This window comes from Ammospiza caudacuta, chromosome 7 (genome assembly GCF_027887145.1).
Source record: "Ammospiza caudacuta isolate bAmmCau1 chromosome 7, bAmmCau1.pri, whole genome shotgun sequence".
NCBI lineage: Eukaryota > Metazoa > Chordata > Aves > Passeriformes > Passerellidae > Ammospiza > Ammospiza caudacuta.
The window spans coordinates 3563152-3575337 of record NC_080599.1 but is presented as its reverse complement, the minus strand read 5'-3'; the positions used below and the strand labels follow the sequence as shown (position 1 = coordinate 3575337).

Sequence of the window (12186 nt, the reverse complement as noted above, 5' to 3'; positions counted from 1 at the left end):
TTCCCCAATTTCCTGCCCCTGCTAAAACCACGCTGCCCTTGCTGCCCTCCCACCTCCCATGGAAAGCACAAAAGGCAAAGGTCCCAGGCTGGGATAAGAACAATTTATTATGAACAACAATGAGATAAGGAACAAACAGAAACAGAAATTATATTGATAACAGAAGGGATAAATAAACAGTTTACTGGGAAAACTAATACATTAACAACAGTCTCTTCCTGGCCACAACTTCCCCTGTCTGGAAAGGACACCCTTCTCCTCAGGGAGAGAGAGAGAGTCCCTTTCCTGCCCCTGGCAATGTTCTGAGGTGCAAGTGAATGTAATGACACGGCCATGGCCAGACCCTCATGTTCTTCTGTCCCACATCATGTCTTTGGCAAGGGCAGGAAAAGGGACAGGTGTCTTCCCAGCATAGACCACAAGGAAACTGGATCACCAGGGTTCTTCCCAATGTGGGCCCTCTAATGGGGGATGAAGCTGGAGTGGTGCATGACGCTGTTCCTACATTTTTGGCATTTGCAGGGCTTCCCTTACTGGTCGCTCCGTTGGTGTCTGGTAAAGTGAGAGCTACTGGTGAAGCTTTTCTCACACTGGGGACACTCATAGGGTCTGTCCCCTGTGTGGATGCGTTGGTGGGTGATGAGGGTGGAGTTGTGCTTGAAGCCCTTCCCACAGTCGGGGCAGTGGAAGGGCCTCTCATCCGTGTGAATCCGCTCACGCAGGAGGAGATGGGAGCTTGTCTGAAACCTCTTCCCACATGTGGCGCACTGGTAGGGCCTCTCCCCAGTGTGGATGCGCCAGTGCTTGATGAGGTTGGAGTTGTGCTTGAAGCCCTTCCCACACTCAGGGCAGAGGAAGGGCCTCTCCTCGGTGTGAATCCGCTGGTGCTGGAGGAGATTGGAGCTGCTCTGAAACCTCTTCTGACACTGGGGACACTCGTAGCGCTTCTCCCTGGTGTGGAGACGTTGGTGGGTCACAAGGTTGGATCTGTAGCTGAAGCCCTTCCCACACTCCCCAAACTCGTAGGGCCATTCCCCAGTGTGGATCATCTGGTGGCTGATCAGGTGGGAGCTCCACCTAAAGTTCTTCCCACACTGCAAGCACTTGTGGGCCTTCTCCCCATCATGAAGCTGCTCATGGACCACCAGCTCTGAACTCTGGCTGAAGCTCTGCCCACCTTCCTGGCTCAGGGTGGCTCTTTCTTCTTCAGAGCACCCTGGGCTGGGTTTGGAGCCCCTCCTCATGGGGGATTCCTGAGGTTTTTCTTCCCTGTTGGATTCCTGTGCGCTAGAATCACTCAAAACGGCCTCTTTCATGAGGTTCTGCCATGCAGATTTTTCCTCCCTGGTCTCCATCCTCAGTTCCTTCCCTGGGGAAGGAAGGACAAGGACAGGATGGGATTTGGCTCCATGCCAGAGGGAAGGGGAAGGAGATCCCTCCAGTACATCCCTGGCAGGACAGGGCTGGCAGCAGAGTTGTCCTGCAGCTGGGGCCTGTGCTGGGCTGGGAGATAGAGCAGGAGAGAGGGGGAAATAGGAACTGACTTCCTCTTCACCTATCTGGGTGTCCCGGGGCTCCTTCCTCTTCCTCACAGCCTCCTTCTCCATCCAATCAAGGTTTGGGAATGGGAAATCCTGGTTTGGGAAGAAAACAAAGGGTGCGCACATTGTCTTTTGTACTGGTTTGAAGGCAAACCTGGGGAGCGTCTTAACCAGAATTACAATTTAAAAGAAAACTAAGATCAAGGCAATGATACAGAAACACTGCCTTAAACTGACAAAGTCTGGATATAACCTGACACCCTGTTGGTCAGGGTGATGGCAGCAGTCCCATTAAATGGTGACTGCAGTCCTGTTGGAGAGATGAAGGTGATTCTGTCAAAGCAGTGATCGTGCAGAAGGGTCTGGTCTTCCTCTGAAGGTCCAGTGGTGGTTATGGAGCCCTTGTCCTCTGGCAATCCAGTAGGCAAGCTGCTCCTGGTGTTGCAAGCCTCAGCTTATATCCAGGTAGGAATGCTTGGATCCTCCCCCTGGGCAGAGCATCCCACAATGGGATGATGGAATTTTATCAGTCCTGCAGTGACACTCAATGGCCCATTCACAGAAGATATCTCCCCTGGAGGGCGTTATCAGGGGTGAGTCATGGAAGAGATAAAGAACACTGCCCCACCTGTTGATAGCAGTTGCTGAAGGTGGGGATTGAAAACATGCATTTGGTTACATCTTGCATGGCAACCTGAAACAGTGGGGTAATCCCCGCTCAGGGGCTGAACACCACCCCCCTTACCCAAACTGGCTCAGCTGTAAAACCCCCACCCTGGGAAGGGCACACACAGGAGACAATGTCACACTTACCCTGCCCCAGGGGAGGGCTCTTTTTCCTGTCATTCCCTTCCTGTCCTCCTTTTTCTATCCCATTTACTGTTCAATAAAATTCATTTTGGGTTTGGTCTCATTATCACCTTAATTGGGGCAGAGGAATCTAACACATTTCTTAACCAGACTCACCAGACTGTGAAATTATTTTGGCACAGTGAGTTTAGGCACTGTTCTCTGACCCCAAGTGCCTTTGACAACAGCATGGTTCCCTCCTCTGAGGAGGTTGTGGTTCTCTCTGGAGGAACTCTTGGAAACTGGGCTGCAGCTTCCTCTGAGTGACTTATGGGAGAATTGATGAGGTAAATCGCCTTTGTGGGCCCGGAACGTAAAGAAAATATTTTGTTGTCCTTCTATTACAGCGACCTGATGAAGGTCTTCAGGGTGAGAGAAGTGGACGAGAACCTTGGTTCATGATCAGAAGGCTGGATTTATTGATATATGATATATAATACATTATAACTATACTAAAAGGAATAAAGAGAAAAGTTGCAGAGGCTTGCTAAGCTAAGAATAGAAAGAAAAGAATGAATAACAAAGTTCTGTGTCCAGCAGAAAGCATGGACCAACTCTCCCGTGAGTGGTCAGCAAATCCAAACACTCACAGAAGACCAATCACAGATGCTCCTGTTACATTCCACATCAGCAGATAATTATTGTTTGCATTTTTCTTCTGGGGCCCCAGCTTCCCAGAAAGGAAAAATCCTAAAAGAGAGGATTTTATGAAAAAATGTCTGCGACATCCTTCCTTGAAATGTTTTTTAAAATCACAGGAGGAAAGGGAGCAAATGATACCAGCGAGACTGACAAGGTTCATTCACCCCATGGTGAGGAACATAACGCTGCTAAAAGTCCTACAAGAAGCTCAGCTCAAGTAGCTAAATTCCCAAATAACTCCTGAATTCCCAGGCTTGAGTGCTTTGCAAAATGTGAGAATCATTTTTCTCTTCATCCCCGTCTCCTTTGTGACAGCTACAAAGAGTTTCCTTTCCTTTTTATGATATCTGTCTTGGGCTGAATTTACACTTTTATCAGAATGTGCTAGCAGCTGAGCTGGAGCTGTGCAGGAACCAGTAGAACTTGGAATTGTCACAAAATTGCTTGTACTGTCAGTTTATTAATGTTTGGGATTTGTTTCAATTTCATCACATCTGACTTGTGGGAAAATCAAATATTCATCAAAGTGATTTATGCAGAGTCAAGTTTGATTTCTGCCAAATTATTTTGTCCAGTGCCCAGGGGATGCCCGAGGGGTCTCTGTGCCTCTCGCCCTGGGGGATGCTTGGCAGGGGTTTGGGGGGGTTGTCCCTGTCCCTGTCACCCCAGGCCATTCCACAGGGGGTCACCATTGTTCTCACCCCAGGGAATGCCTGGGGGGTCTCCCTCCCTCTCACCCCTGTGCCAGGATGTGCTCGGGGCAGTGTCTGTCTCTCTCAGCACAGGGGATGCTCGGGGGTCTCTGTCCCCTCACCCTAGGGGATGCTTGGGGAGGTCTCCATCCCTCTGGCCTCAGGCAATGCCTGTGCAGGGCTGGGGACCAGGGGCTCTGTGTCCCTCTCACCGCTGAGGGTGCTCGGGGCTGGGGGGGCTCTCCGATCTTCTCACACCTGGGGAGGCCGGGGGGGTCTCTGTCCCTCTCAGCTCTGCTGTGACCCCACCCAAACATCATTGGGGTCAGAGGGACAGAGACACCCCCAAACCCCCAGAAGGGCTGAACCTGGGATTTGGTTTGGGGCTGAGGATTTAGGAAGAGGCTGGAATTGGGGCTGGGTTGGAGTTGGGGCTGAGATTGGATTAGAGCTGGGATTGGGGTTAAGGGTAGACGTGGGATTAACTTTCGGGCTGGGGTTGGGATAGATGAGTTTGGGATTGGGATGAGAATAATACAGAACTGTGAGTGTGTCTAAACATGGAGTGAGACTGGGACCAGGACTGGGGTCAGGTTTGGGATTGAGCTCACCCAGAGCGGGACAGGGGGGATGTCACGGTGGGAAGGTTTGGGGAAAATCCTGGTTTGGGGAAAAAACAAGGTGTGAATGCCTTGGGTTGGGGATTCCTCCCATCCACATCTATTTCTAGAAGTCACCTGATGTCCAAAAATCAAGAGTGAATCAAAAAAAAGCCACCAGGAGTTTCCCATTTCCAGTCTCATCCCTCTTGGGTTATGGTTGGTCCCCCATCTCCGGGCTGGTGGGGATTCCTGCAGCCCTGGGGATCCCTCCTCTCCAGGGTCCTGCTTATGGATTCTGGGAGGTCCTGGGGTCCCAAGGTCCCCCTCTCCAGCCTCCCCTCAATCCAGCCACTTGGGGTTCCCTCTTCTTTCTACCACCCTGTCCTGGTTTAGGGCAAATTTGGTTGGAACCCTCCAAAAGGAGTTTCCTCTAGAATGCCAATTCAGCAGCTCCACCCTCAGCCAGTCCAGAAAAATATTTCTGGGGAGAAAAGTCTAAAAAAACTCTTTTTTACAGGCAAAGCATTCACCAGCACAAAAATTGAACAATATTAGGCAATAAAACTTCCTGCTGCTCCAAAATAGATGACAAACTCCGAAAGTCCCTCCTTGGGTTGTAGTTCCCTGCACTCAGTGTCTTATCAGTGCCTTATCAGTCTCTTATCAGTTAATTATCAGTCTCTTATCAGTCTGACCAGCTCTGGAAATGCCTAGGCCCAGGCTTATCCCGATGGGCCTCAGGGAAGAGCTGCTGGTGGTATTCTGGTTGTTCAGTCCAGAGAAGATTTAAACAGCTCCAAAGAAAAAGAAAAATCAAAGTCCAGGGAACTTCTCTGCCTCAGAGACCTAAAACCTGATTAAAAGCAAAGGAGAGCTCTGTCCTGCTGTCTGTCCATCCAGAAGCCGGAATGTGGAGAAGCGAGTGCAGTTTCTGAAAACAAACGGCAGCTTCTTCCTCCTCCTCCTCGCTCTCAGAACCAGACCTAAAGGTGCAGAACTCATTCCTGGGCTAAACGGACCATTGGGGGTATGAGCATCATGAAGTCACCCCAGGACATGCCCCTCTCAGGGTCAGAGGGTCCCGTCCCCGCCTCATCTCCAGGCTGCTGGGGGTCCCCCAGCTCTGGTATCGCCCCTTCCACTCTCCCCATCCCGGGGGTCCCCTGTTCCACAGCCCCGGCTCTCACAGGGATCCCCAAAACCAATGTCCCGCCCCATCGGTACTGGGCTGTCCCCACGTGGACCCCCCGGGACCCTCCCGAGGGGCAATCGCGGCTCCTCTCCCCCTGAAAAAGCTCCTCTCAGGGAGCCCGGAAATATCTGGGGCTCAAGTCCGGGATCTGCCGGCTCCGAACACTCTCCAAAACATCCTACTGGAGACCCCTGGCTGGAGTTATTTGGGAATTTAGCTACTTGAGCTGGGCTTCTTCTGGGACTTTCAGCAGCCTTGTGTTTTTCATGTTGGAGTGAACGAACCTTTTCAATCTCGCTGCTATCATTTGCTCCCTCTCGTCCAGTGATTTTAACAAACTTTTCAAGGAAGGACAACAAAATATTTTCTTTACAATCCAGACCCACAACAGCCGTTTTCCTCATCAGTTCTTCAATAAGTGACTCAGAAGAAGCTGCGTCCAAGTTCCAAGAGTTGTTCCAGAGAGAACCACAACCTCCTCAGAGGAGGGAACCATGCTGTTGTCAAAGGCACTTGGGGTCAGACAACAGTGCCCTGAACTCACTGTGCCAAAAGAATGTCTCAATCTGGTTAAGAAAATTACTAGAGAGATGCCTCTGCCCCAATTAAGGTGCTAATGAGACCATATCCAAGGTGGATTTTATTCAACAGTAAATGTGAGGTAGAGAGAGTTAAAAGAAAGAGGAAAGCGGGACATGTCAAGGGAGTGACAGGGACAGAGACCTCCCCTGGAGCAGGGGAAGTGTGACGTCGTCCCCTGTGTGTGTGTGGCCTTCCCAGGGTGGGGGTTTTACACCTGAGCCAGTTTGGGTAAGGGGGGTGGTGTTCAGCCCCTGAGCGGGGATTACCCCACTGTTTCAGGTTGCCATGCAAGATGTAACCAAATGCATGTTTTCAATCCCCATCTTCATCAAGTGCTATAAACAGGTGGGACAGGGTTCTTTATCTCTTCCATGACTCACCCCTGATAACGCCTTCCAGGGGAGATATCTTCTGTGAATGGGCCATTGAGTGTCACTGCAGGACTGATAAAATTCCATCATCCCATTGTGGGATGCTCTGCCCAGGGGGAGGATCCAAGCATTCCTACCTGGATATAAGCTGAGGCTTGCAACACCAGGAGCAGCTTGCCTACTGGATTGCCAGAGGACAAGGGCTCCATAACCACCACTGGACCTCTAGAGGAAGACCAGACCCTTCTACAGGATTACTGCTCTGACAGAATCACGTTCATTTCTCCCACAGGACTGTAGCCACAATTTAATAGGACTGAAGCCATCACCCTGACCGACAGGGTGTCAGGTTATATCCAGACTTTGTCAGTTTAAGGCAGTGTTTCTATATCGTTGCCTTGATCTTCATTTTCCTCTTAAATTGTGATTCTGGCTTAGACCCTTTCTCAGGTTTGCCTTCAAACCAGTACAAAACTCAATGTGGCCATCCCTTGTTATTCTCCCAAAACAGGATTTCCCATCCCCAAACCTTTGCCAGATGGAAAAGGAGGCTGTGAGGAACAGGAAGGATCCCCAGGACACCCGGGCAGGTGAGGAAGAAGTCAGTGCCCCTTTCCCCCTCTCTCCTGCCCCATCTCCCAGCCCAGCATGGCCCCTGGCTGCAGGACAACCCTGCTGCCAACACCGTCCTACCAGGGATGCACTGAGGGGATCTCCTTCCCCTTCCCTCTGGCACAGAGGCAAATCCCATCCTCTCCTTGTCCTTTCTCCCTCAGACAAGAAGATGAGGATGGAGACCAGGGAGGAAAATTCCCTGTGGAAGAACCTGGAGGAAGAGGCCGTTATGAGTGACTCCAGAGCACAGGAATCCAACGGGGAGGAAAATCCCCAGAGATCCCACAGGAGGAGGGGCTGCAAACCCAGCCCAGTGTGCTCTGAGGATGAAAGACCCTCCCTGAGCCAGGAAGGTTGACAGAGCTTCAGACAGAGCTCAAAGCTGGTGGTCCATGAGCAGCTTAATGATGGGGAAAAGCGCTACAAGTGCTTGGAGTGTGGGAAGAGCTTCAGGTAGAGCAGCACCCTGATCCACCACCAGATTATCCACACCGGGGAATGGGCCTACAAGTGTGGGGAGTGTGGGAAGGGCTTCAGCTACTGGTCAGAACTCATCAGGCACCAACGCATCCACACTGGGGAGAGGCCCTACGAGTGTCCCCAGTGTCAGAAGAGGTTTTGGACCAGCTCCAGTCTCCTCCAACACCAGCAGATTCACACAGAGCAGAGGCCTTTTCTGCTGCCCTGAGTGTAGGAAGGGCTTCAAGAACAACTCCCACCTCAACAGGCACCGGTGCACCCACTCTGGGGAGAGGCCCTACAAGTGCCCCACCTGTGGGAAGAGGTTTCAGAGCAGCTCCAATCTCCTCCAGCATGAGCGGATTCACACGGATGAGAGGCCCTTCCGCTGCCCTGAGTGCAGGAAGGGCTTCAAGCAAAACTCCCATCTCATCACCCACCAACGCATCCACACCAGGGAGAGGCCCTATGAGTGTCCCCAGTGTGGGAAGAGCTTTACCCAGAGGTCTCACTTGACCAGTCACGAACGGAGGTACCACTAAGGGAAGGCCTCCAATTCCCCAAGTGCAGGAGGATTTTGTGCACTGCCCCAACTCCAATCGTTGGAGTATCCATGTTAGGAAGAGCCCTGATGATCCATGTTCTCCATGATCCATGCTGGGAAGACACCTGTACCTTTTCCTGTCCCTACCAATGAAATTATGTGGGATGGAAGAACATGAGGGTCTGGCCATGGCCCTTTCATTACATTCACTCCCACCTCAGGTAAAGGCCAGGGGCAGGAAAGAGACTGTCTCTCTCTCTCTCTCTCGCTCCCTGAGGAGAAGGGTGTCATATCAAGGCAGGTGAAATTGTGGCCAGGAAGACCCAGTGAGTTGTGTTTTAGTTTACCCTGTCAAGAGTTTTATTTATCCCTTCTGTTAAAAATACTGTTTCTGTTCTTGTTTGTTCCTTATCTCGTTGCTGTTCCCATAAATTGTTCTTATCCTTGCCTTTTGTGCTTTCCATGGGAGGTGGGAGGGCAGTGAGGGCAGTATGGTTTTAGCGGTAGCAGGAATTTGGGCAATCCCATTCCTGAACCCCGGCCTCTGGAAACCGAGCATCCCAGCTGGTGCCAGCCCTGGTGGCCATGGCAACAGCCTTTGGAGCAGGTCCCTGGCTGGGGCTGTGGGAACCTCTTCCCTCTGGTGCCCAGGGACAGGAGTGGAGGCAATGGCTGCAGCTGAGTCGGGTCAGGCTCAGGTTGGATGTCAGGAAAAGGTTTTTGCCCAGAGGCTGCTGGGGCCCTGCCCAGGCTCCCCAGGGAAGGGTCCCAGCTCCAGGGCTCTCTGAGCTCCAGCAGCGTTTGGCCAGCGCTGCCAGGCCCAGGCTGGCATTGTTGGGGTGTCCTGTGCAGGGCCAGCAGTTGGACTGGAGGATCCCGATGGGTCCCTCCCAGCTCAGCCAATTCTGTGGTTCTGGGATCCCATGAGCCAGGGGATGGGACTGGCAATGGTTGCCATGGAAGAGGGCTGTGGCTGCAGGCCTGAGCTGGTGTCCATGGCAACCACCCCTGGCATGAGGTCTCCATGGAGCTGCCGAGGGACTGACCATAGCAACAGGGAGCTGGTGATGGTTGCCATGGAAACTGACCATAGCAAGAGGGGCTTGGTGATGGTTGCCATGGAAACTGACCATAGCAAAAGAATGCTGGTGATGTTTGCCTGCTAAGGATCAGATTTGTCACAGGCCTTCAGACGGGTTCCATGGGGACTTTCCAATAGTTTCCAGGCTGTTCTAGAGCTGGAATGTCACAGGCAGAGACAGGGGCTCCATGGAGACCTGCCAGGGCTTTCTGGGGATGCTCAAGGGCCCTGTGGTCAGAGGCAGTCACAGCCATTCCATGGTTACATCCCAGGGGACCTTGGGCTGCAAAGGCACCGACCTGTCACAGGCGCTCACGGGGGCTCCACGGTGACATCCCAGGAGTTCCCAGGCTGCCAAAGAGCCGGGATGTCCCAGACACTCACAGGAGTTCCTGTCATGGGCAGAGTAGGAGCTTCAGGCAAAAGCTTTGTTTACTTCTTGGAGAAACTCCTGCTGAGTCAAGGGGTGGAGAAATGGCACACAGCAGCCACCATAGGACCCATAAAACCCTGCACGACCCCTAGACTTCTAAAATTCCATTTCAGAGAGGAGACTAGGAGTGGCTGGATCCAATCCCAGCCCCAGACTTTGACAAAAGTGCAAAAGATTGGACAGGTAGAATTGAACTTTAATGTAATTTGTCCCGCAGGATTAATGATGGAATACCTGATAAATTTCTAGAAATACAGCTGTGATTGAGTCTTGTCATGATTAGAGAGAAAGATCTTGATCACAGTTATTTCCTCCACAGCATTGGAGCTCTAACAATTAGAAGATTCTGCTCTAGGAAGCAATTTTGAAGTCAATAGGGCCTGTCTGGAGTTGTTGGAGCCCATTGCAGGCAGAGCCTCCTGCTCCAGCAGGAACTGCCTCTCCTGTGCCATCAGCAGGGCAGGGCCCGCTGCAGGAAAAGCCCCAGGCCAGCCCCAGCTCAGGGAAGGGCTCGGGCACAAGGGCAGAGTGCCGTGCTGGGAGCTGTGCCAGGGAGAGCCTGAGGCACCAAAGGCACCTTGGCAGCAGCAGCTGCTTGCAGGCCATGGCCAGAAGCCTCCCTTGGCAGCCCGGCCTGGTGGCCACCACTGCAGAGCTGCTGCCTCAGGGCTCATTCCTGGCTGGGCTCTGAAAAGCCACTTCTGCTCCAGGAGCCTGACTAGGAAGCTGTTGGCCCCAGCACCTTGGGGAAAAGATATGAATGACAAAACTCTTCATGCCCGCAGAGCCAAGGCAGGGGCAGAGGAAAGGAGAGAGCCAGGCCCAGGGGACAGGGCTGCCATGGTGATGGCTCTGAGGTCACTGCCCCTGCAGTGACCTGGCTGCCCTCAGCAGACATTCTGGCCAGAAGCCTTGTGAGGGCACCCAGCACATCAGAGAACCCACACAACAGGAATTCTGTCCATGGGGACGAGACGGTTTCACTGGGTCAGGCTGCACAAAGCTCCTGCTCTTGGACAATTCCTGGGATGGGGCATCCAATTTCCTGGAAAAACAGTTGCAGTTTCATGCCACTTTCATAATGGTAAAATATTTCCTCTTCTAACAAATGTAAATCCACCCTCATTCAATTTAGAGATATTGACCCTTTTTCTGTCACTGCAAGATTTGGGAGAAAATACCTTTGACCACTATTTTTCCATGTTCACAGATGTTGGAGAGGACCCAAAAATCTCCCAGGATGGGGTTTGGAGGCCTCATCCCATGACCAGCAGGGAGAGGCTGAGGTCCTGGGCTCAGTGGTATGGAGACTGAGGACAGAACAGGAGTAACCTGGGAGGGGCTGAAGGGTGGTTTCAGCGAGGCTGGAGCTTTTCTTCATAGAGGATATAAGCATGAGAAGGAAACAATGGCACCAAAGGCATCTGGGGAGGCCCAGGCTGGACATCAGGAGAAAGGAATTTCCCTGCCACGGCAGTGCTGTGGTGCAGTATGTCCCCCAGAAGGAGCCTGGAGCAGCCCAATGCAGTCTCACTTCCGTGGCCACTTGAGCTCACCAGCCAGCTAGCCACTCCCAGAGTCACCAGTGGAGACTACAGATCCCACTACTCCCTGGTTCTCTACAAGAACCCTGAGTAGTGGCTGCGTCTGCGGCGTGGTGACGCAGGCGAGACCAGGACTGTGAAGAACTGAGGTAAAGGAATGAAGGAGTGGACATGCATGCAGATGCCAAAGCACTTAATTTGACCCAGGCGGGGCCAGTGACGGTGTCAGTCATTGTAACCGTCCCCTTTCATTTTGAGAGTCTTCTGTGTCAATCATCCCTCACCTAACATATGATTTGTCCTCTGAGCCTTTTCCCTCCCCTGGGCCCTTCCTATTGGTTCAGTTGTGTCCCTCGCTCCTCCCCTGGGCTTCGTTCATTGGTCCCTCGTGTCTCCTTCCGTTAGCCCCTTCCCCTTTTAAAGTGCCTCCCTAACGGAGGGTACAAAAAGGACTCCTTTCCTCTTGATGAACTGAGAACTGATTATATAAAGGGTTGTGATGGACCAAGAGTTGGTGATTTGGGGGATGGATATATTGGAATTTGGTGAGGGGAGGAGGAAATGTTTTTGGAAGGTCTTCATTTTCTCTATGTGTTTCTTTTTACTTAGAGTTGTAGTTTAGTTAATAAAGTTTTCTTGATTTTTAAGTGGGGGCCCGCTTTGTTTATTCTTGGTCACATCTCACAGCAGAAACCAGGGAGAATGTATTTTTGTGGGGGGCCCTGGCATTGTGCCAGCATCAAACGATGACGTTTTTGGTTTCCCCTGACTGGGAAAATGAATTTCAGGAGAGTGATAAGATAAAGCTGTGAGATGGGATCAAAGAGGAATAAGAACAAAGCATGTACTAAATTAAGGTTGATGGATAGTGAAATCTAGGGATAGAGGTTTTATTGTTTTGTAGAAGTGTATTGCATGTAATTTTGATAATAATTTTAGAATGTGTGTTCTCAGAGGAAAAGGGTGGAAAAAGTAAAATGTCTGTGAGGGGCCTTCAGGGGCTGTGACAGCCATGAGGAGCTGTGAGGGGACATAAGGG

The 12186-nt window shown here is 51.7% G+C and overlaps 1 protein-coding gene and 1 pseudogene across 1 annotated transcript; one reads left to right on the top strand and one right to left on the bottom strand.

Annotated features, from left to right (window-relative positions):
- Positions 1-530: 530 nt before the first annotated feature.
- LOC131560186 (zinc finger protein 239-like) lies at positions 531-5477 on the bottom strand. Its single transcript, XM_058808853.1, has 2 exons — positions 5346-5477; positions 531-1130 (listed from the first exon to the last, which is right to left on the bottom strand). The coding sequence occupies exons 1-2, from the start codon at positions 5475-5477 to the stop codon at positions 531-533; spliced, it is 732 nt and encodes a 243-aa protein (XP_058664836.1).
- Positions 5478-7009: 1532 nt separating this feature from the next.
- Positions 7010-8087, top strand: LOC131560185 (zinc finger protein 239-like; annotated as a pseudogene).
- The last annotated feature ends 4099 nt before the right edge of the window (positions 8088-12186 follow it).

Bases quoted from the DNA above. Each gene is read 5' to 3' on its own strand.
- LOC131560186 (XM_058808853.1), bottom strand. From the start codon at position 5,477: ATGGGGAGAGTGGAAGGGGCGATACCAGAGCTGGGGGACCCCCAGCAG. The intron at 1,131-5,345 runs GTCCGTTTAGCC...GTCCATGAGCAG, and splicing joins TGATGCTCATACCCCCAATG to CTTCATGATGGGGAGAAGGC.